Below are 22,855 nucleotides of genomic sequence, written 5' to 3' on the forward strand. Positions count from 1 at the left end.
GTAAAGGGGCACTTGGGTGGCTCAGTTGGGTTATGCCTCTGACTCATGATCTCAGCTCAGGTCTTGATCTCAGGGTCATGAGTTCAAACCCTGCAATGGACTCCACATTGGGCATGAAGCTTACTTTAAAAAAAAAAGATTACCAGTAAAAACTGAGAAACTAAACAGCAAATATCTACATAAAAGAAAAAAAAGAATTAAAAAATTTTACAGGTACAAAGACAAACAACTAGAATAAAACAAAAATGCAAACCTTTCTAAATAATAATAAAAATTAAAGAGCAAAGACCATAAATCTTATAGAAAAGTAGCAAATATAACAAAATATGAATGATTATAAAATATTATAACATTGTTGAGACCAAAAATATTAAGCATTATCAATAAGTGACTGCACTAACTCATTAAAAGAAAAAGTATTGTTAATTTGGTTTACACAGCAAGACCCATCTATATATACTATTTAAACGGGAATACCTAAAAAAATGATTCAAGAAAGACTAAAAATAAAGGGTAGACCAAGATATTCCAGGAAAACTCAAACAATAAGAAAGCAAGAAAGTTCCTGATACCAGACAAAGTAGAAATCAAGCCCAAACTCAATAAACATAACAAAGAATAGTTCTTAGAATATTAAAAGCCCAAATTCACAACTATTAAAAACATTCATGTACCAAATAATATAGCACCTGCCTTTAAGAAGTAAAAACTTATGAGATGTACAAAGAGACAGAAGCCCACTAATGGAAAGATTTTTATATACGATTTTCAGTACAAGACAGATCAAGTGCATAAACAATAAGTAGAGATAGAAGAGCTAAGGGACATAATAAAGCAGATCAAACTCTACACTCGTCATTGATAGGGAATATATTGTCATTCCAAGTAGCTCTAAATGCTTTGTAAAAATCTACCTTGTATTAGCTCATGAGGAAAAAATCAGTAACTTCCATAAAAAGTAGAAATTAAAAAATCAACACACTCTGACCAAAACACAGTATAAGTTTATCTAAAATTAGAGTGCTCCCATGAAACTTTTCATTAGCCAACAGGGCATAAAGCAAAGAATTACCATTAATTTATATGAAAAAGTCTTTGAGCATTCCCAGACTCCAAAAATAACCTCTCTTAGGCTTTTCTGATACCTTATGACACATCTTACTAACAGATGCACAAAATTAATTGAGATAAGGCACAGATGCTTGCAGATACAGTTAAAAAAAACTATGGCGGTTTGATGCCGAGATGCAGACTGTAGTTCCTGGGGAAGAAGCTTGAGGCTGCCACTCTCATTGTGTGGTGTGCACACTGCCTCTGTAATGGCTCACTGTGAAACAAATGTTGCACGCTATTTTTGCTTTTTGCCTTTTCTCATAAAAGCAGAAAACTCTTTGGATTTCTTTCAGTTAGTGAAAACAGGTACTAATGTAGGTCTTTCATAAAAGTGAAGTGGCATAATGTTAACTTCCAAAAAGTGGGGGATATCTTTATAATGAGAAATAGCTAACAAGAAAAAATCAGAAGGTTCTTCCTTGTGGAATTACAAAAAATATTTATTAAACAATTCCTAGGGCTAAAAGGAAAACACAAACTGAAATAAAAGAATTTCTAAAAAATGAAGACAATGAAATCACTACATATCAACTATACAAGGGATATTTAAAGTATGTAAAAGGAAAATTTACGCACAAACTACTTTTATTATTTAAACAAAGAATAAAAATAAATGACATAACTTCTCAGCTCAAAACATTATGAAAAATGTTACAAAATAAACCACAAGAAAGCAACAAGGAATTACTAAAGATAGAAGAAATTTGAGGTAGAGAATAGAACACTACATCTAATTAATAAACTATTCTTTCAGAAAAAAATAAAAATAGAAAAGCTATACTGGATACCTTACTGAGGAAAGTACTAGACTAACGCTCACATATACAAAACCAAAAAATGACAAGTGGAAAAAAACCATTAAAAAAAGACAAAATTTAAAAATCATAATATATTACTTTGCACACCACTAATTCAAATAAATTTGATAATGTAAATGGAATCTATCCTTTTTATAAGGAACTGCAGATGCTATAACTGACCATTAGATTAGGAAATGTAAATAGAACAGATTCCATAGAAGAACTAGAGAAAGCTAATAAGGAACTAATAACACACACACACACACACACACACATACACACACACACACACACAGCAAGGCCATATGATTGCACAGAAGACTTCTACTGAACCTTTAAAGCCTAGGTGGTCCCATTGGTCAATAAATTATTCCAGAGTACTGAAATGAAAGAAAACTTCCTAAGGCATTTTTGTGAAGCAGGTATAGCACTGATACCTAGACTTCATAGAGAGTGGAAAAAAAAAAAAAAAGAAGAGAGAAAAAAAGAAAAAGAAACTAGCCAAAGACCAATATCACTGGTGTCAATTACAAAAATACTAAATAAAATATTAATGAGTAAAATCATATACTACACTAAAAAATAGTACATTATAGTAAATAAAATTTATTTCTGGAATGCAAGGTTGGTTCAGTGTTTGGAAACCCATTATTATTATTATTATTATTATTTTTTTTTGAGGGAGAGTAGAGGAGAGGCAGAGGGAGAGGGAGAGGAAGAATCCCATGCTGGGTGTGGAGCCTGACACGGAACTTGATCTCACGATCATGAGATCATGACCTGAGCTGAAATCAAGAGTTGGACACTTAATCAACTAAGTCACCCAGGCACCCTTGGAAACCCACTTAATATTACTCACCATATTAATAGAGATAAGGGAAATATCACAATGAAACATATGGAGCATAATCTCCTAAAGTGTGTAAACAGCCTTTGACAAAATTCAATACTTATTTCTGATTTAAAAAAAAAACACTTTAAAATAGAAATTGAGTTTTAATTTAATTAATTTAAATTTTAAGATGATAAAATATATATACTTTAGTCTTCAAGACATTATTGTACTTAATAGAAAAATACTAGAGGCATTTCCACTAAAATCAGGAATAAATCAGGCAAAGGAGATCACTGCCTACACTATTATTTAACATTATGTTAGGAAACTAGTGAAATTAGACAAGAGAAATCAATTTAAAGAATTTATGAAGAAGTACAATTTTCTCTGGAATATCCTGGAGCAGAGGCCAGCAAATTTTTCTGTAAAGGGCTAGGTAGTATTTTAGTTTTTGTGGGTCATTCAATCTCTGTCACAACTACTCAACCCTGCCATTGTAGCATAAAAAACAGCCAAAGATGGTAATAAATTTATGAGTGAGACTATGTTCCAATAAAACTTTATTAATAAAGATAGGATTTGGCCCATGGCTGTAGTGTGTCAACCACTGTGCTAGAGAATTAACAATAAAATGAACTTAAACAATAAGAGAATTCTGCAAGGTGGTAGCACATAGAATTAATATATAAAATTTAACAGTGTTCATAGAGACAATAAATGGAGGGACATAATGGCAGGAAAAAACACATGTACCCCATCAACAAGGGAGAGGAAATACTTAGGAATGAACTGAACAAAAATGTACAAAATCCAATGAAGGAAACTTGACTCTTCTAAGTCAAAAAACTAGAATTCAACAAATAAAAATTCCTATAATTTCACTATGATTATGGAGAGTGTTAAGGGAAGCTGGATGCAGGGTATATGGGAACTCTCTGTAGTCTCTACTCTCCAATTGTGCAACTTTTCTATAAGTCTAATGCTATTGCAAAATAAAAGCTAAAAAGAATTTTTTAAAAAAGTAAAAATCTTGACATGTAGAAAATAAATCATAGATATTTCTTAAAATTTTTAGCTTCAATATTTTTTAGTTGTTTGGAATTTTATAGTATTTTAATAGAAAGCTACACTCCCCAAAACACAAATGTTTTTTGCAATGTTGGTGGGATTTCATATATCTGGTAAGGTGAGCTTACCTCCAGATGAATTCTATATATTTTAAATAGATATTCAAAGTCAATAAAAGAATAAAATTCAGCACAAGTAAATCTACTTTTTCATGAACTTGGTATGTGAGAATACCTGTTTCCATTTTAGATCCTAGGGGAGGGCATAATTAATATGAAATAATTTATACTGAGTTTCTAAAAGCAGTAATCTGAAGTGTGGAAAAAAGTCAATAGAGTTTTGTGAAATCATTGGTTTCTTAAAAATTACTTTTGATTCAGTAGTCAAACTGTTACTATTACAGTGTTTCTTATTAAAAATATATAGAAAGGAAGAGAATTGCTTATAGGCATTATAATTGCCATTATAATGGCAGGATATTAGGCATTATATTGCACAAAGTTAATAAAACTGTGCTATGAGTATATATGTTTATCCTGCTTTGTGACCTAAGTCTTAGCCCCAGCCACAGACAAATCGCTGAAACATAAAACCGCTAGTCATTAAAATAAGTTCCTAACCTATGAATTATATAAGACTTACACAGGGGAGAGGTATTTATTTGTTTGTCATTTCCTTGCCATTTAACTGAAAGCTCAAAGATGCAATAAATCCTGCAAATCTACCAATAACAGCCATGTCTGAAATATGATGCCAAGGGTAATGCTGTTTGGATTCCTACCAAACTCAAAACACTGTTTTCTGAAACTGCTTTAGTGCGTTTATAAAAACATTTGTGGGAAAACCGTATTTACAAGTACAAAAGGATTCATCAACCTCCTTGTTGCCCAAGAAAGGACAGTTTTATCTTTATCTTATGAGGCCTTCTCATGGAATTTGACAATTTTGAACACTTTCTTTTAAACGCTCTCTTCCCTCTCTTTTTCAATAACTTGTTTAATTTTCCTCCCGACTCTCTGGCTGATCCTTCTCAGCTTCCTTATAGCTACTTCTTGGGTACGTGCATTCTCCCTAAAAGACTGGGTTCAGTAGGATTCTGTTCACTTTGCTTTCCCTTCCTCACAATCTCTCACATATAGCCATGACTTCAGTTACCAAATACAACACTATTTCTGACCTGCATCTCTATGCTGAGTTTTAGACACAAATATCCAATAGACTGGTTGCCATCACACTTGGATGTGTATCATGGGAACCTCAGTGCCCACCCAACCATAGCTGAATTCACCATCCATTCATTATACAGTAAATGTTTGTTGGGTGCCTACCCTAAGCTTAGGACTGTGTTAGGCACTAAAATGATGAACAAATTGACCTTGTATCTCCCCAAGTGAAGTTCAGTCTTCCTTCACTTAGTCCTGAACCTATATTCCCTATATCAGTAAGTGGTACCATTATTGATCTAGTTGCCAAAGTTGGAAACCTAAATATGCATATATCAAAGTAACATGCTGTACATATATCATACTCTTACACAATGTGCACCTCAAATTTATTCAATTAAACAAAAGAAAAGAAACCTAAATATCATCCATCACTCCTCCTTCTTCTTTAGAACTCATGTTCAATCGTTCACCTGGTTTATCCATTCTTTCCTTTTATATCTCTCTTTAATCTGTTCATTTCTTTATTCTTTATTATATTATATTCCACTGGCTTAGTTTAAGCCACCTTCACCTCTGGCCTACAATGATCCCTTAACATGTTCCTCTATCTCAAGTTATACTTAAAACCCTTCAGTAATCTTCAGTCAACTTTAAAACAAAAAACAAGCTTATTAACATGATGCAAAGACCTGAATTATAATTGCCTCTTTACATGTCAATGCCACACCCTCCAAGCTCCTTAGTTGCAGCTGAGAGTTTAAAGTGAGTTAGTCACCATGTAGGGGTCACTTGTTCAAAATTTTATAACAAGTTAAATAACACGATTAATTTGATGCAAGAGAAACACAAAAAACAAGGAACTCATCTACAGATGAGTGCAAACACCAGACAGTCTGACTTTAATTTTCTATTTATGTATTATCATTTTAAAATTGTTATTAATTGAAGCTACTGCTACATGAACAATACAAGCTGGCATTTACCCAGCACTTATTATGTATCAAGCACTTTTCACATATTAGTTCGCATAATAGTCACAACAACCCAATGAGACAGGTACACTTCATATTCCCATTTTATATATGTGGTAACCAAGGCACCAAGTAGTCAATAATTTGTCAAAGGAAACATAGCTGGTAAATGGTGAGACTGGCATCCCAGGCAATGGTTCCGGAATCTATGCTCTCAGTCATTATTCTATACAGAATAAAAGAGGATTATGCAAGGCATTCAACAAGAACTTTGGTTTTGTAAAGATGATACATATTCATCATATACATGTACAGAAAAATACAAAGAAGAAAATAAATGATCCCAAATCCTACCATTCAGAAATAACAATCATTGATAACTAATATAAGTGATTCTGAACATTTCTTTATGACTTAAGTTGGATAACAGGATGGATGGATATGTAAGAGAGATAGATAAATGGATGGATAGATGATAAACAAATAGGTAAAAGAATGTTGTATATAGTATCTACTGATTCATTTATGTGAGAGATGATCAAATTTGCACACTAACTCACCCCCCTTGCACTTAGGTTTTATTTTTTGTCAGTTGTATTATTACATTATCATCAGTATTTATAAAATGTAGATAATTCCCCTAATGATAACTCCTCCATTATTTTCTTTGGTTTCCACTAATACCTTTTAGCCATATTTTTGTTTTCAAATACTTTGAGTAATTTCCTGATTGACTTTTTATAATTGACAGTTTTTTCAAGAAGAGCTAGTACTGTAGTCACTAATTCCTTGTGTGATTGAGAATGTGTTTCTACCTTCATACTTGAAGAACAACTTGGCTGGATGCAAAATTCTTAGGCAATATTTTTTCTCCTTCAGAATGTTAATCTGAGAGAGATTTGATCCTTCAATCAATGTCTTTTGACCTTAACCAAAGCTATGGAGAAGTGTGAAGACATTCTGTCCTCATGGTTTGTTCTTTTGCCTAGATATTTCTTCCTTTACTTTTGAAATGCAAGTAGATTTATCAGAATTCATTACTGTTGGCCACTCTGTATCAATATTACCAGGGTTTTTTTGGGTTGTTTGACCTACAGATTCACACAAAAATTTTTCTTCTATTGTATCTTTTTTTTTAATGTTTATTTTTTGAGAGAGAAACAGAGCACAAGTGGGGGGCAGGAGAGGTGCGCAGAGAGAGGGAGACACAGAATCCAAAGCAGGCTCCAGGCTCTGAGCTGTCAGCACAGAGCTGATGTGGGGCTCAAACCTACAAACTATGAGATCGTGATCTGAGCCGGAGTCAGACGCTTAACCAACTGAGCCACCCAGGCATCCCTGTTGTATCTTTAATTAAGATCGATCACATTCCACTGGTTCCAACCTCTTCTTACAGAATACCCATTATGTTTATGTTGGATCTCCTTGGGTTCCATATTTATCAATTTCCCTACTGTAATTTTAGTATATTCTTCATTTCATTTTGTATGTCCTATACATCACATGCCTGTGTTTTCAGTTGTTTATTATACTTCTTTTGCATTCATTCAGGCTTTAAGTTCAATAATTTTTCTATTTCTCTTCTGAGCTCTGACTACTTGCTTGTCACAATTATTTAAGTTGTCTGATACAGTCTTAGTAAAATTTTATGTGATTTCTTTTGGCTCTTTTACTAACAGGGGGTATATAATAGCCTTGTGATTGTGGGGAAATTATTTGTCAGAATCTGTCTGTTTCCTTTAATGATAGAATTACCTCAAACACAATCCTACAAAAATCTGCAATTCTCTTTGCCTTGTGAACACAACTCTTCCATTCAGTTCTGAGCATTCAGTCAATCTAGCTTACTCCAAATCTCTAAAAATTTATAGCTTCATTGTGTTGCAATCCCGAAATCATCATCTCTAGTATCCTTTTTACCCTAAAGGGTCTCTAGCAATCTCCTTAGGCTAGAAGACTATCATAGACAATATAAAACGACATGTCCATATGACTTTTCCTTAGGCTCCACTTCTGCTGTTTTACAATGCAAAACTAGGTCTCTGATGGGAAATTCCTCACTTCTTCCAAGGCCGATTCATTCCCCTAATCTCTGCTATGGGGGAAAAAAAAAAGACTGGCCATGCATTTCATGACCATGACACTTATTTGAGGGGAAATCTAAAGATATGAAGCAGCATGTGTTAGCTGTCAGCATATTACACACAGGTTAATAATTTACCTGCATTTTACAGGTGTGTTTCACATTTAAGATTTGGAATTGTGGACATATCCTTGTTTGGGAGAATGTGCTTTCTTTCTTACTTTTGTTCTTTTTTTGTGGTTTTCAGATTATTAATCAGAAGTTAAGCCTTTCATAAAATTATTCAAATTAGTCTGTGTATTTACAAATAAATTTTTACTTACTGCCATTTCATCATCTACTCTGACATTTTAAAATTGCTTGTCTGTCTCCCCAACTCAGTCAAAAGGTCTTTAAGGCCTGTTGTTTGTCACTGAGTTGTTGTTCTTCTCTCATTACATTTTGTTGTTTCAAAACCTACATTAAAATTCAGAACAAGGAAAGTGTTTTCTCTGGCTTTTTCCTGAATGGGTTCAACTGAAAAATCAGTAAATATAACAATTTATCTAACAGAGTTATATTAAAATGGGTTTGGAGGCGCACTGTGAAAATAATGATGATATTTAGAAGTAATTTTTAGGTGTCAACTAAATAACCTGATGATGACTTATGTGGAAGTCATTAAATCTGGGATAGAAGAAGGGGCTTTGCAAGAATGAATTCTAGTCTATACAGATGAAATTCAATATATTTGTATGTATTATTGGAACAGAATAGAAAACCCAGAAACAAACCCACAGTTATATGTTCAATTAACCACTGACAAAGGAGGAAAGAATATGCAATGGGAAAAAGACAGCCTCTTCAACAAATAGTGTTGGGTTAACTGGACAGCAATGTGCAAAAGAATTAAACTGGACCACTTGCTTACACCATACACAAAAATAAACTCAAAATGGATTAAAGACCTAAGTATGAGACGCAAAACCATAAAAAGAGAGCACAGGCAGTGATTTCTGACATTGGCCATAGCAACATCTTTCTAAATAGGTATCCTGAGGCAAGGGATATAAAAGCAAAAATAAACTATTGAGACTTCATCAAAATAAAAATCTTCTGCACAGAGAAGGAAACAATCAACAAGACTAAAAGACAACCTACTGGGTGGGAGAAGATATTTGCAAATGATATATCCAATAAAGGGTAATTAGTAAAAATATATAAAGAACTTATAGAACTCAATAGTCCCCCCCACCAATAACCCAATTTAAAAATAGGCAGACGACATGAACAGACATTGGTCCAAAGAATCCAAACAGATGGCCAACAGACACATGAAAAGATACTCAACATCACTCATCATCAGGGAAATGCAAATCAAAACCACAATGAGATATCACCTCACACCTGTCAGAATGGCTAAAATCAAAAACAGAAGAAACAATAGGTGTTGGCAAGGATGTGGAGAAAAAGGAACCCTATCGCATTGTTAATAGGAATGCAAACTGGTGCAGCACTGTGGAAAACAGGATGGAGTTTCCTCAAAAAGTCAAAAATAGAACTACCTTATGACCCAGGAATTACACTACTGGGTATTTACACAAAAAATACAAAAACACTAATTCAAAGTGATATATGCATACCTATGTTTACTGTAGCATTATTTACAATAGCCAAATTATGGAAGCAGCCCAAGTGTCCATCGATTGATGAATGGATAAAGGAGTAGTATATATACACAATGGAATATTATTCAGCCATAAAAAGAATAATATCTTGCTATTAGCAACAACGTGAGAGTATAATGCTAAGTGAAATAAGTCAGAGAAAAATACCATATGATCTCACTCATATATGGAATTTAAGAAACAAAACAAATGAACAAAGGAAAAAAAGAAAGAGACAAACCAAGAAGCAGACTTTTTTTTAAAATTTTTTAACGTTTATTTATTATTAAGAGACAGACACAGAGCGTGAGCAGGGGAGGGGTAGAGAGACGGGAGACACAGAATCTGAAGTAGGCTCCAGGTCCTGAGCTGTCAGCACAGAGCCTGATGCGGGGCTCGAGCTCACGAACTGTGAGATCATGACCTGAGCTGAAGTCAGTCGCCTAACCAACTGAGCCACCCAGGCACCCCTACAGACTCTTAAGTATAGAGAACAAACTGATGGTTACCAAAGGGGAGGTGGGTGGGGGTGTGAGTGAAATAGGTGATGGAGATTAAGGAGTGAACTTGTTGTGATGAGCACTGAGTAATGTATAGAAGTGTTGAATCACTATATTGTACTCCTGAAACTAATATAACACTGCATGTTAACTATACTGAAATTAAAGAACTCAATTAAAAATCAATTAGTAATCATCAAGAGATAAAAAGATGATTCATGACACAGTCACACAGTGATACAGGAAAACACATACTACTAACAAGACACACAGTGATAAAATATATATGAAAAGTATATATAGAAAAAAAAAAACCCAACAACCTCAAGGTAGCTTCTCAAGCTGAGCTCAACCCCATCCCAGGGCTTTTGTGTTTGCTGCTCCTTGTCTGGTGTTCTTCCCTCAGGCTGTCCTCTTATCTCTCAGATCTTTGTTCAAATATTATCCTCTCAGAGACTACTGTCCTGTCTTCCACTTTCTCTTTCCTCTTTCCACTGCTGCTAATGTAACCACCTTCACTCACTCTCTTTGAATTGTGCAGTTTTCTTTTTTTAAGTTTATTTATTTTGAGAGAGACAGAGACAGCGCCAATGGGGGAGGGACAGGAGGGAGACAGAGAAAAACATGCAGTCTCTGCACTACCAGCAAAGAGCCTAATGCAGGGCTCGATCCCATGAAACCCAAGAGATCGTGACCTGAGCCGAAACCAAGAGTTTGATGCTTAACTGACTGAGCCACCCAGGTGCCCCTATAGTGCTAATTTCTTTATAGCATTTAGCACCATCTGAAATTGTTTAAGAGTTTAGAGTCTGTGTCCCACATACACAACAGAATGTAAGTTCCAAGAGAGCAGGAACTTTGCTTTGGGTATGCTATCCTTTCAGTGCCTACCACAAAAGATATTTGATTAATATTTGTGTAATGAATAAGGACTAAACAAATAACAATATAACTCTAATTAACTAACATCTGCAGGGAAAAGATGAAGCTTGGGAGGCAGAAGGGGCCAGGAGGCAAATGCTTTAAATGCCAGGTGAAGGAATTTAGGTTTGGTTTTTAAAGGCTGAGAAGTCCCTGACGATTCCTTAGGCCAAGGAAACAACCCTATCAGATCTACAGTTTAGGAAACCAAATTTCAGTGCCATGCAGAAAGGTATGGAAGGGGACAGATGTGAGATGAGACCAAACAGGACCTGCTTCAATGGTCCAGGTAAAAGAAGACAGAACCTCAACTGAGGGCAGAGAGCAGGAGGACACATTCAAAAAACATTCAGAGGCAGTGGGTGTAGTTGGCAGATATGAGCAGACAAAAAGTAAACAAGAGCCATAGGTCAAAAGAAATACACAAAACCATTTCTGACAAACATTTATCAGGTGCTATACCTTGTGCTTTTCAGAAAGATAAATACATCAGAAAAGTGTCTTCTAAGTCTGGCTGATGTTCTTCTCTCGAAGATATCATGGGTAACAACTATTGTTCCTTGGTGTCTGAAACACCTGAGCCTACGGCTCCAATAACCAAATCCAAAAAGAGTTATAGTGGCTTTAGTACTTGTATACCAGACATGTGGTTAGACCAGAATCACATTAACAGGGCTCCAAGGCTATCGAGTTTCAGGCTTCCTGTGAAGGAAGAGGACCTGACTGAACACAAATGAATCACAAATGCCAGGAAAGTGAGCAGAAGGAAGAAGGTACTACCAGAGACTACTGGCGTACGTTATGAGCTTCCTCTAATAATCAAATGGTGAAATAGCAAACTACACTTCAGCAGAGTTGATGTATGGCCCCACAATATGTGGTACTCTGTATATGTCTATGTGAATGGTGTTCCCTGGGGTTGTGCAGGGTATATCCATACACAGTAGCCCTGAGTGCCTGGTCACACATATTGAAGAGTTGAATGAATGAGTGAATCAAAATCAAATTATATAGGAGATATATAGAAGAATCATAGTATAACAAGATAACAGGTGTGACTCATGGATCCAATCAACCATCTCAAGAAACTGCCAACTTCGACTGAAGGGGACAGAGATAGGATGAAATGACGGAAGGTTTTCAGACCTCTGGGAGTCTATAGGATAGGCCAAAAGAGCTATCAAGCTGCAAATAATGAGGTGTTATTGTTTCCATAGCCAGGATTCATGGGCACTGAATTCAAAGTTAAAATTGCCACCCGACCACTTTGGCCTCCCCATGCCTCTAAATCAACAAGCAACGAAGGGAGTTACTGTGTTGGCTGGGGTGATCCCAATTACCAAGGGTAAATTGAACTGCTATTCCACAATGGAAGTAAAGAAGACTATATCTGGAAAACAGGAGATCCCTTAGGGCAGGTCTTAAGTATTACCATGCCCTGTGATTAAGGTCGATGGAAAACTACAACAGCCCAATCCAGGCAGGACTACTAATGGCCCAGACCCTCAGGAATGAAGGTTTGGGTTACCCCACCAGGTAAAGAACCACATCCAGCTAAAGTGCTTGCTGAGGGCAAAGGGAATATGGAATGAGGAATGAAAGAAGGTAGTTATAAATACCAGCTATGACCACATGACCAGTTACAGAATGAATATTATAATTGTCATGAATATTCTTTGTTATAAATATGTGTGTATCTTTGTTTTCTTCCCTCTCTTATCCTCTTGTCATGTAACATGAGACATAATGACTTTATAGCATGGCTTTTAAGAATGGTTAGCTTTATATCAGAGTATTTAAGTAACAGGATATCAAGAAGAAGAGTAAATATCATCCAAGAACTCTGCTTCCTCTTCTGGGAAAAGGGTTAGTGTATTTTCAGTGGTACACTGGATAGCTGTATAGTATTAGGCAGGAATATGGCCTTGTTATTATCTTTCTACAGACTTAAGCATGGTTTAAGGAGATGCATGAATGGGTACCAAGTTGACAAAGAGGGGACATGTTATAGCTAATGTTTATAAGTCGACTGGATTAAGGGATACCCAGATATTTAGTCAAATGTTATTTTGCATATTTCTGTGAACGTGTTTTTTGGATGAGGATGATATTTAAATTGGTAGACTTTGAGTACAGCAGATTATTCTCCATAATGTTAGTGGGCTTCATCCAATCAGTTGAAGGCCTTAATAGAAAAAGGCTGACTTCCTCTGTGGAATTCTGCCAGCAGACTGCCTTGACCTCAAACTGCAGCTCTTTCCTGAGTCTCCAGCTTTCCAGGCTCCCCCATCAGAATGTGGACTTGCCAAGACACCACATTCACATGAGCCAATTCCTTAAATATATCTCCATATGTCTCCTCCCTCTACCTTTCTCATCCTGTTGCTTCTGGTTCTCTAGAGAACCCTTATACAATAGCTTTGGCCTATATGGATTCTTCCCATTCTGGACTTTATACACACACACACACACACACACACACACACACACACACTTAAATATATTTATGTCTCATATAAATATATATGTTTAATTTATATACAAGTTATTATTTCTATGTTTAAGTATATATTTGTATATATAATCTCTATATAATCTCGCCATTGTTCTTTTTATTTTTTAGACAAACAACCCAATTTTTTAAATGTATTTTGAGAAAGAGAGAGTGCATAGGAGGGGCAGAGAGAGAGAGAGAGAGAGAGAGAGAGAGAGAGAGAGAATCCCAAGCAGACTCTGTACTGTGACAGTGCAGAGTCCAATGTGGGGCTCGATCTCACAATCGTGAGATCATGACCAGGGCCAAAATCAAATCAGATGCTTAACTGACTGAGCCACCCAGGCAACCCTTGCTATTGTTCTTAAGTTGTACTACATTTAAATCTTTTCTTCCTAATTAGACAAGAATTTGTTTCAGGACTAAGATCACAGGTGAAAACCCTTTGTCTTCTCCCCTCATCAAATCACAGCACTTGTTAGGTGCTCAAAATAAGTTTGCTGAACCGAACTGAGAAACAAGAAGGATACTATACTAGAACTACCTAGGCTCTCAGAGAGAGAGAGAGAGAGAGAGAGAGAGAGAGAGAGAGAGAGAGAGAGAGAGAGAATTCTTCCCTAGGAAGCAGAGAAAAACTCTGTTGATTGTACGAAGGTTTCTGCATGGGAAATTAATTACTGGGAATTTTAAGTCCTCCCAATATGCCTAGCCTTAGCCCTCCAGCTCCTCCTAGGGAACAATTTGGCTCAGTAACTCATTACTGGTAACCTCGTGGCTATTTATATATAAATCCGTTTTACTTTTGCATCATTTGTGCACCCCAATTCTAAGGGAGGACACTGTTTCTGACTACCCAAGCATTCCTCCATCACTCTCAAATAAAATCTTTCCGTTGCCAGGCCACTTACATCATACTTTCAGGTTCTACTGCACAAGCACCAACTGCTTTTGTGACATTGACAAGAAGAGCTTGGTTTACTCCAACGAGGAGGTTCACGAGTGGTGGAATGCCACCACATTTCCGGACAAGGACGCGATTTTCATAGTCCTGACAACATTCTCCCAATGCACCAACCACATTCACAAGTACCTCTTCGGGCTGGTCAGTTAAAAGTCCCACCAAAGTTTCAATGGCTTTGTATTCCCGAAACCTAAATTCATCAAGAGAAGAGGTGGGGGGGGGGGGGGAGGGGAGGGGAAACAGTATTACTTTTGGTATAATTAGTTAATAACATTAAGAGCCCAAAATTACTAAATGCCAACTACATGCTCATACGGTCTATACAAAAACTCTATGATGCAGATACTACCATAATCCCCATTTTCAGAAAGCTAATTGGAAGCCTGGTAAATAGTGAAGCTGGTTTCCACTTCCAGCCATCCGTGCCATTAATCACTATACTGTATGGTCTCTAAGACAACTACCAACTTCTTCCAAATCAGAGTGTCAGCAATTCTACTATGCTACGGGTGTCTTCCCCAGGTCACAGAGACTATTTTACATGAACAAAGCAAAATAAACCTATTTTGTGTTAAATAGGACATGTGAATTTCTTGTTAAAATCATCACAATGAGACAAGGAAGGTTGCCTCAGAATATCCACCACAGAGTGTGAGAACCCTAAAAATATATGAAGAGACAAATCTGAAGATTAAATCAGTTATAAAGTTTACAAATACTTTAAAATTCAATGAAATTATCTGACAGTGGCTACACAGCCCTTGAGCTGGCATTTAGCTGACTCATCTTGTTTAACTTTAGAAAAGCAAAAAGAATGGAACCACTTCCATCTCTAACGATTCAGTGGGAATTCATCCCCTCACCTTGACAGGTCTCTGCAGGAGATCAGAGGTACTTGTCATTTAAATGGTTGCCCACAAGCAAAAGAGCCCATTCACACGGATAAGATTATGTCAGCACATCCCTTAGCCTTACTAAGTGAGGCACAGAAAACCATAGCCAGGTGGTGGGATAAGAAGTAGAAGTCTTTCATTTCTAAAAATCCTTAATACTGCCAAATTAGTCTAGAACACACAAGTATGGAAACTATACTACGAGTAGCATCATAATTGACTGTTTATTAAAATAACATTACGGGAATGTGTTTCAATAGGCATATTTTTTATGCATCTATACTTGTATTTAGAAACATTTATATCTTAATGAAAGATGTTTTAGTTGAAAGTTAAGAATACAGCTATTCCTCGATGGCCATATTTTTATTACAGAATATTGAATGTCTTCTCTTACTTGGTCACATTCTCTTTGCTGATGGAACATTTCCATATTGCCCCAGTGACAGCAGCCAACCGTTCTTTATTGTCCGTGTTATCGAGCAGACTGGCCAGGCGTTTAAGACCTCCATGCAGTCTAACGAGATCACGGGTTTCCTTATCCTCAGCACACTACACACAAAAATCAAATCAGAGGCTCTCAGCGATCAAAGCATATCAAGCTTTCTGTAATTGCTAAAGAGGCTGCCATTTTAGTGGCGCTGAAACTTCTTTTCAAAGAGTATCATTTTCTGAAGGGGCCTCCAAGTAAAATCTAATTCTTCTCTGTACTGGCAGCTATCTGACACTGTCTCTTTTCCCTTACATAATTTTGGCCGCGTCTAGCAGTTTCTACATACTTAGAAATTCTGCCAAGCCAATTCTGAGGTAACCTGGGCTTCCACCAAGACAGAAACAGAGATTGGTTGGTTAGAAACCTAGAACACTACATGCGTGGACAGAGGATTTCTGCAGTGATGCAACACACAGTCTTGGGAAAATGTAGCAGAGAAAACACGGGTGATACGGATTTAGTCAGAGCTTCAGTGACCCCCAAAATCTAGAAGATGAGCATTTCCTCAAGAGAGTTTCTATGCCCAGAGCAGTAAGTTATAGCAATAGCAACTGACATTATATTCACATATGTTTATCCACATGTTTGTGTCATCCTTTGAAATCAATACGTACTACATAGATGTTCCCAGCTGATCGCCCTTCCCAGGTTAAAGAGCAAAAAGATGATAAATTTAGTATAGATGTGCTATCATCCTAAGTATACAGTTGGTCTCTGAGGCCATATGATACAGATGCATGTCATGGATCATCCACGAGGGCCACTAGAAGAAATCCTCATTGTAATGCACCACAAGGCACCTGTCATGCTTTTCTTCTATTTATGACTTTTGCTTCTGGTTCAGTTCCAACTTTAGAAAAAATAATCACTATTTCTAACCAATCATTCATAGTTACTCAGATAAGGCTTACATATGCAAGTCAAGGCTATATATCCTTGTTTTGAACTGAGCTGTGTTCCCTCAAAACTCACATATGTCAAAGTCCTAACCCCGGTACCTCAGGATGTAAGTTAAGGTCTTTAAAGAGGTAATGAAGGATAAATAAGGCCATTGAGGTGGGCTCTAATCCAATATGACTGATGTCATAAAATATAAGGACACAGAGGAAGGAACATGTGGAGACACAGGAGGAATGGTATGTGAACATGAAGACAGCCACCTACAAGCCAAGGAGAGAGTCCTCAGAAAGCACTAATGCTGCGTACACCTTGATCTCAAACTTCTAGCCTCCAGAACTATAAGGTAATAAATATTTGTTATTTAACAGGCCACCATATGGTATTTTGTTTTGGTATTTTGTTTTGTTCTAGCAAACTAATACCATCCTCTACTGACATGAACCCCTTTCTCTGACTCTGACTTTTTGGCATACTCTCACTGCACATTTTATTATCTACCTACCTACCTACCTACCTACCTACCTACCTACCTACCTATCTTTACAGGTTTATTTTTGAGAAAGTACAAGTGCGGAAGGGCACAGAGAGACAGGGAGACGTAGAATCCAAAACAGGCTTCTGGGTCTGAGCTGTGAGTGCAGAGCCCAATGTGGGGCTCAAACCCACAAACTGTGAGATTGTGACCTGAGCCGAAGTTGGACACTTAACTGACTGAGCCACCCAGGTGCCCCAATATGCATATTTTAAATGCATTCCTCTAGGAAATGGACTCTGATGTCTCTGATAGGTAGAAGCTGGCATGGCCAGCAACCAGCCATCTACTAATTTTTCGAAGCCATCTTTCTTTCTAATCTGTTTTCTGCTATACTATAAAGTGTATAGCTCACAAAAAGTTAACAAAGATTAAAGTAAATAAAAAGATAAAACAGGAATACACACACACACACACACACACACACACACACACACACGCAACATCACACTCATTCATCCATCCATTTTATCTTGGTAGAAGATAAATTTCTCAAGACCACTATGTTTGAATAGGGTGCCTGTAAAGCAATGTAAAGGCACCATGTATATATTTTCCTATTTTACACTAAGTAATTTGTTTTAGGAGAGAAAGACATATAAGTGCCTTCTAGAAATGTAAATAATCAAGACATGTTGGTGCAGGTTTCTCTCTCACGTATACAGGCATCTGTCATTAGCACAGGACAGTGGTTCTCAGACCTATGTGTACAGGAAAATCCCTAAAGGGTTCTTGTTAAAAATGCTGATTCCTGAGTCCTACCACCAGAGAATGAGAACCCATGTTTAGAAACACCACCTTAACTACATGGAGAAGAAGACCACAGCTGCCCACAGAGTCCCCCACACCTGGTAGATGGCCATGGCACAGTGTTCCTGCAATTGTTCGTTCTCACTATTTAGGTTCTTCACCAGATTTTCAATGATCCTTTCTGCTTTGATCGCAGCTCGGTAGTTTTCCTAGGAACACAGATTTAAATATTTATGTGTGTAAGACACGAATATTAAGTACCTGTCTATACTTACTAATAATTATGCCAAACAAACTTTCTTAATAAACACTAAAGTCCAAGGTTAACACAACAATATAAGAAGAGAATTTAGTCAACATTTTCAAAAATACATCACGTGGGTACCAACTTAATTAATGTTCTGTTAGTTTCATCTTCTTTAATAGACTGCTGACTTCTCAAAAAAAATCCTTAGCAGTCATGATAACCTTGAAAATTATTTTTCAACTAAAGAAAGTCAAGGTAAATGAAAGCAAGGGAAGCAGAGCTGGCTTGAGTACCTCTGATGCACATTCTTGCAAAGTCCCTACCACTGGAATTAGCATGTTTTCATGAGACGTCTTCAGTAAGCGAGCCAACAAAGGAATGCCCCCAGCTTTACGAATGGCTTCTTTATTTGTGTAACTCTTACTGCAGCTCCACAATGCCAGAGCCCCACAGCGAGCCACTTCCACGTCTCTGGCATCATACAGACTCGATTGAGCCGGTTCTGCTGAACTCTTTCCACAGTCGAGTAGAGCGACCTACAAGAATAGATGAATATGATGTACATGGGAATCTTTAAAATAAAACAACAGGGGCGCCTGGGTGCCTTGGTCGGTTAAGCGTCTGACTTCGGCTCAGGTCATGATCTCACGGTCCGTGAGTTCGAGCCCCGTGTCGGGCTCTGTGCTGACAGCTCAGAGCCTGGAGCCTGCTTCCGATTCTGTGTCTCCCTCTCTCTCTGACCCTCCCCCATTCATGCTCTGTCTCTCTCTGTCTCAAAAAAAATAAATAAACGTTAAAAAAAATTAAAAAAAAAAAATAAAAAAAATAAAACAACATATCCCTCAATAGCTACAGGGTTGCTACCAAGATAATCTCCATCAAAAATAAGAATCCTTTACTGGGCACTTGGGTAGTTCAGTCAGTTAAGTTTCAGACCCTTGATTTCAGCTCATGTCACGATCTCACAGTTCATGAGTTCGAGCCCCACATTGGGCTCCGTGCTGACAGTTCAGAGCTGCTTGAGATTCTCTTTGCCCCTCCCCCTCTCACGTGTGTGTGCTCTCTCTCAAAATAAAATAAACTTAAAAAACAATAAGAATACTTTTACAAATTAACTTTCATACTACACATGAAAAACAAAGAAACAAAACCCTTCAAAACACCTTCCTCCAAATTTGGGAGTGTTTACATTTCCTTTCTATAAGAAATTTAATCTTACCAAGATTGTATTTTCTTAACATAGCTATAATATATGCATTAGGAAGATTTGTAAACTATATCCTCAGTCCTGGTATCTCAGAAAACTAGAGTCCCTAAAGCCATTAGAACTTTCTGTGAGGACTGAATGGCTTGTATATTCTTAAAACCATGAGACCTCTTTGGAGAACATGGCTCCCCACCTGAGCTACCAAAACCAACCAATCCACATGGCACAGCTGCCAGGATCATTTCTTTCCTTTCTTTTCTTCTTTTTATTCCTTCCTTCCTTCCTTCCTTCCTTTTGCAATAACGAAAGTCACTGAAGACTTTAAGGGAAAGGCAATTTATATAGATAAGCTACTGCTTATCTTATGTAAGTAAGGGTGCTCCAGAGGAAGTGAAGCCAGGGCACCCAGGGTTATCTCTACCCTGTGTGTGTCTAGTTCATTCTTCTCTCTGCAGGCCAGGTTCCATGGATATGTCCACATAATCATGACCACCATCTTGAGTTTAGTAAAGAGTAGTCCAGACTAAGTAGAGTCTCTGATTCCTAATTCCAAATTCCTGGGAGAGACATCTGTGGGACTGGCTTGAGTCAAGTGGACACTCATGGCCTAACTAGTTACAGCACAAGGAAGGACATTTAGATTACTTTTCATTCTAAATTTTTTTTTAACGTTTATTTATTTTTGAGACAGAGAGAGACAGAGCATGAACGGGGGAGGGTCAGAGAGAGGGAGACACAGAATCTGAAACAGGCTCTAGGGTCTGAGCTGTCAGCACAGAGCCCGACGCGGGGCTCAAACTCACAAACTGTGAGATCGTGACCTGAGCCGAAGTCGGACGCTTAACCGACTGAGCCACCCAGGCGCCCCAGATGGCTTTTCATTCTAAAACAATGGGATGAACAGAGAGCAGACAGCTTGAAAACATGTGTTCCCCAACAGTTATTCCCTTAGTATCTATAAATAATCTAAACTCTTCAGCTCTTGGATAAGGCCCTGTGTGACCACCATGGTCCCTCACTTTCACCTCCTACTACCCAGCCCATCTCATCTTAGGTCTAGCCACATTAGCCACTTGCGGTTTCCAAATACTCTGTTGTTTTCCAGTTCTGGGCTTTTATCAACACAGCTTCATCTTCCTGAACTGCCTTTCCCTGGTGTGTCTGCATGACAAATACCTACTCGCTTTTCAAGACTGAGCAAAGGTTGGGTACCTGGATGGCTCAGGCAGTTAAGCATCTGACTCGATTTCAGCTCAGGTCTTGATCTCACAGTTCATGAGATCAAACCCTGTGTCAGGCTGTGCACTGACAGTGTAGAGCCTGCCTGAGATTCTCTCTCTCCCTCTCTCTCTCTCAAAATAAAAAAAACATTTTAAAAATTAAAGAAAAAAGACTCAGCAAAGGCAACATCTCCTTTAGGAAGGACAGCAGAGAGTTGACATCTTAGTGGCAGAGGGTGAGCTGATGACGATGTCCGCAGTACTCACCAGTTTGGTGATGCCCCCATAGCGTCTCACTGCCTGTCGGGCTCTTCTAAACTTGGCAACATTTGCGATTGTCTCAGCTGCCAAACACTTCAGACTCTTATGTGGAGAATCAAGTGTATTAACCATAACTGGTAAGCCCCCAAGGTCAACAATATTACGTCTGATTTGAGGATTATGACTGATTTCCTTCAGGATTTTTAATGAACCAATCTAAATGAGAAAAAGTAGTTAGAGGTGAAAATAAGTGTTTAACCAGCACAAGTTTTTAAAAAATTCCAAGTCTACTTAAAATCCTTCCCCAGTGAAGTTTTTTAAAGAAATACTTTCTATTCCCGGGTGTTACACGCATGTTCCTTATTGTCCCTCAATTATGTAAGCAAACATTCATCATTTAAGAAGCACATACTAATGGAAAGGAACCAGAAGATAAAGAAGAAAGGCAGAGGTGCAAAGAGCAGCTAACAGTACAAGGAGCAAGTTATCAGTGATAATAGCAGACAAAGACAAGAAGTAGGCAGAAGTAGCAGGCACCTATTGGTAAAAAGAGAAGCACGAGAAGTTGTTTAGAAGGTTCGTCACCCATGTCAGGTAAGCCACTCACTTTACATTTGACTTCATCTGTATCAAGCAAATTTATTAAAACTTCAAGGCCTCCAACATCCCTGATTGCCAACTGGCAGGTCTCTTGCGCTAAGTTGAAATCCTTCATCGAACACAGTGCGATCACTGTAGCTGTCTGATTTCCTCCCTAGGAAGACACAATGCCACAGAAAGGTTAAATAAGGTCATGCTTCCATGGAAATTTACTTAATGGTTATGAATCCATGAACTGGGAAATGTGTCTCCCCCTACACGGCACATTAAATTTTTTTAAGTTCTCTGAGTGGGTTATAATTTGTTAAATGAATCATGTAGAGCTGAAGCATGAAAAAGCTTTACAGAGTATCATAAAACATTATTCCAATTAAGAGTCAACATTTAAAGGTGGTCTGTCTGCTTTAAACAGCTATGACATTAGGCGGTATTAGTACATTAAATAGAGTCAAGGGGCAAGCGTTGAGAGATCGACTGAGGAATGTAAGTTTTATGTAGAGGTAATAGGCAGTCCCTATAAGTTCTTGAATAGAGTACTGTGCAATCCAAACTGTGCCTGAAAATTATTCTTACAGATGTATGTGGAACAGTCTGGAACAGTCTTTCTGGAGAAAGGGAAACCCTGTGGGAAGCAGTATAACAGTCATGCTGGGACCGCGGTAGGTAGGGGAAGGGCTGTGGGGTGGGGAGTGAGGAGGCAATTCCATTAAGAACTGGAGATGACTCAGTGGGTTGATGAAGGAGAAAAAAAGAAGCCTTCAGTATCATGGGCAAAATGTTGGCCCAACGTAGAGAATCATGCAATCAACGTCTGCTTAGCTGATCACCAAATGTAAAGGGTAGTGGGGAACTGTTCCTTTAAGGTAAAACAATCTAGGATATTAAACAACAAAGTAATGATTGATCAGTGAAACAAACCTGCCAGGAAATTATCATCAGAATTTACTGCAGGAATTCTTAGGCAATGTCCACTGATCGTTAATGCTTTGAAAATCATCTGAAGGACACAGCATAGTACCTATTACTTCTCCCGCTATTAAGACTAGGTGGTAAATAAGAGTTCCAGTATAAGTGCTGAAATAGTTTGTAGGAGCAATATTTCTAACAGAGCAAATAACAAAAGCAATATTTCTAACAGAGGTAAGAATAGACATTTTTGTAAAGTGTGGTCATGAAAGATGGCTTTGGATCTCT

General features: G+C 37.5%; 1 protein-coding gene across 7 annotated transcripts in view; it reads right to left on the minus strand.

The window, feature by feature from the left end:
* Nucleotides 1-22,855, minus strand: part of ODAD2 (outer dynein arm docking complex subunit 2) — a 201,735-nt gene that overhangs the window by 124,883 nt on the left and 53,997 nt on the right. For all 7 annotated transcript variants that reach the window (XM_042945195.1, XM_042945196.1, XM_042945197.1 and 4 more), the window contains 6 exons: nucleotides 21,669-21,815; nucleotides 21,068-21,277; nucleotides 18,667-18,909; nucleotides 18,225-18,335; nucleotides 15,849-16,003; nucleotides 14,506-14,748 (listed from right to left, as the gene is read on the minus strand). In XM_042945195.1, coding sequence (XP_042801129.1) covers nucleotides 14,506-14,748; nucleotides 15,849-16,003; nucleotides 18,225-18,335; nucleotides 18,667-18,909; nucleotides 21,068-21,277; nucleotides 21,669-21,815 — 1,109 coding nt within the window. The remainder of the gene's footprint in view (nucleotides 1-14,505; nucleotides 14,749-15,848; nucleotides 16,004-18,224; nucleotides 18,336-18,666; nucleotides 18,910-21,067; nucleotides 21,278-21,668; nucleotides 21,816-22,855) is intronic.

Source organism: Panthera leo, chromosome B4 (assembly GCF_018350215.1).
Source record: "Panthera leo isolate Ple1 chromosome B4, P.leo_Ple1_pat1.1, whole genome shotgun sequence".
NCBI classification, from domain to species: Eukaryota; Metazoa; Chordata; class Mammalia; order Carnivora; family Felidae; genus Panthera; species Panthera leo.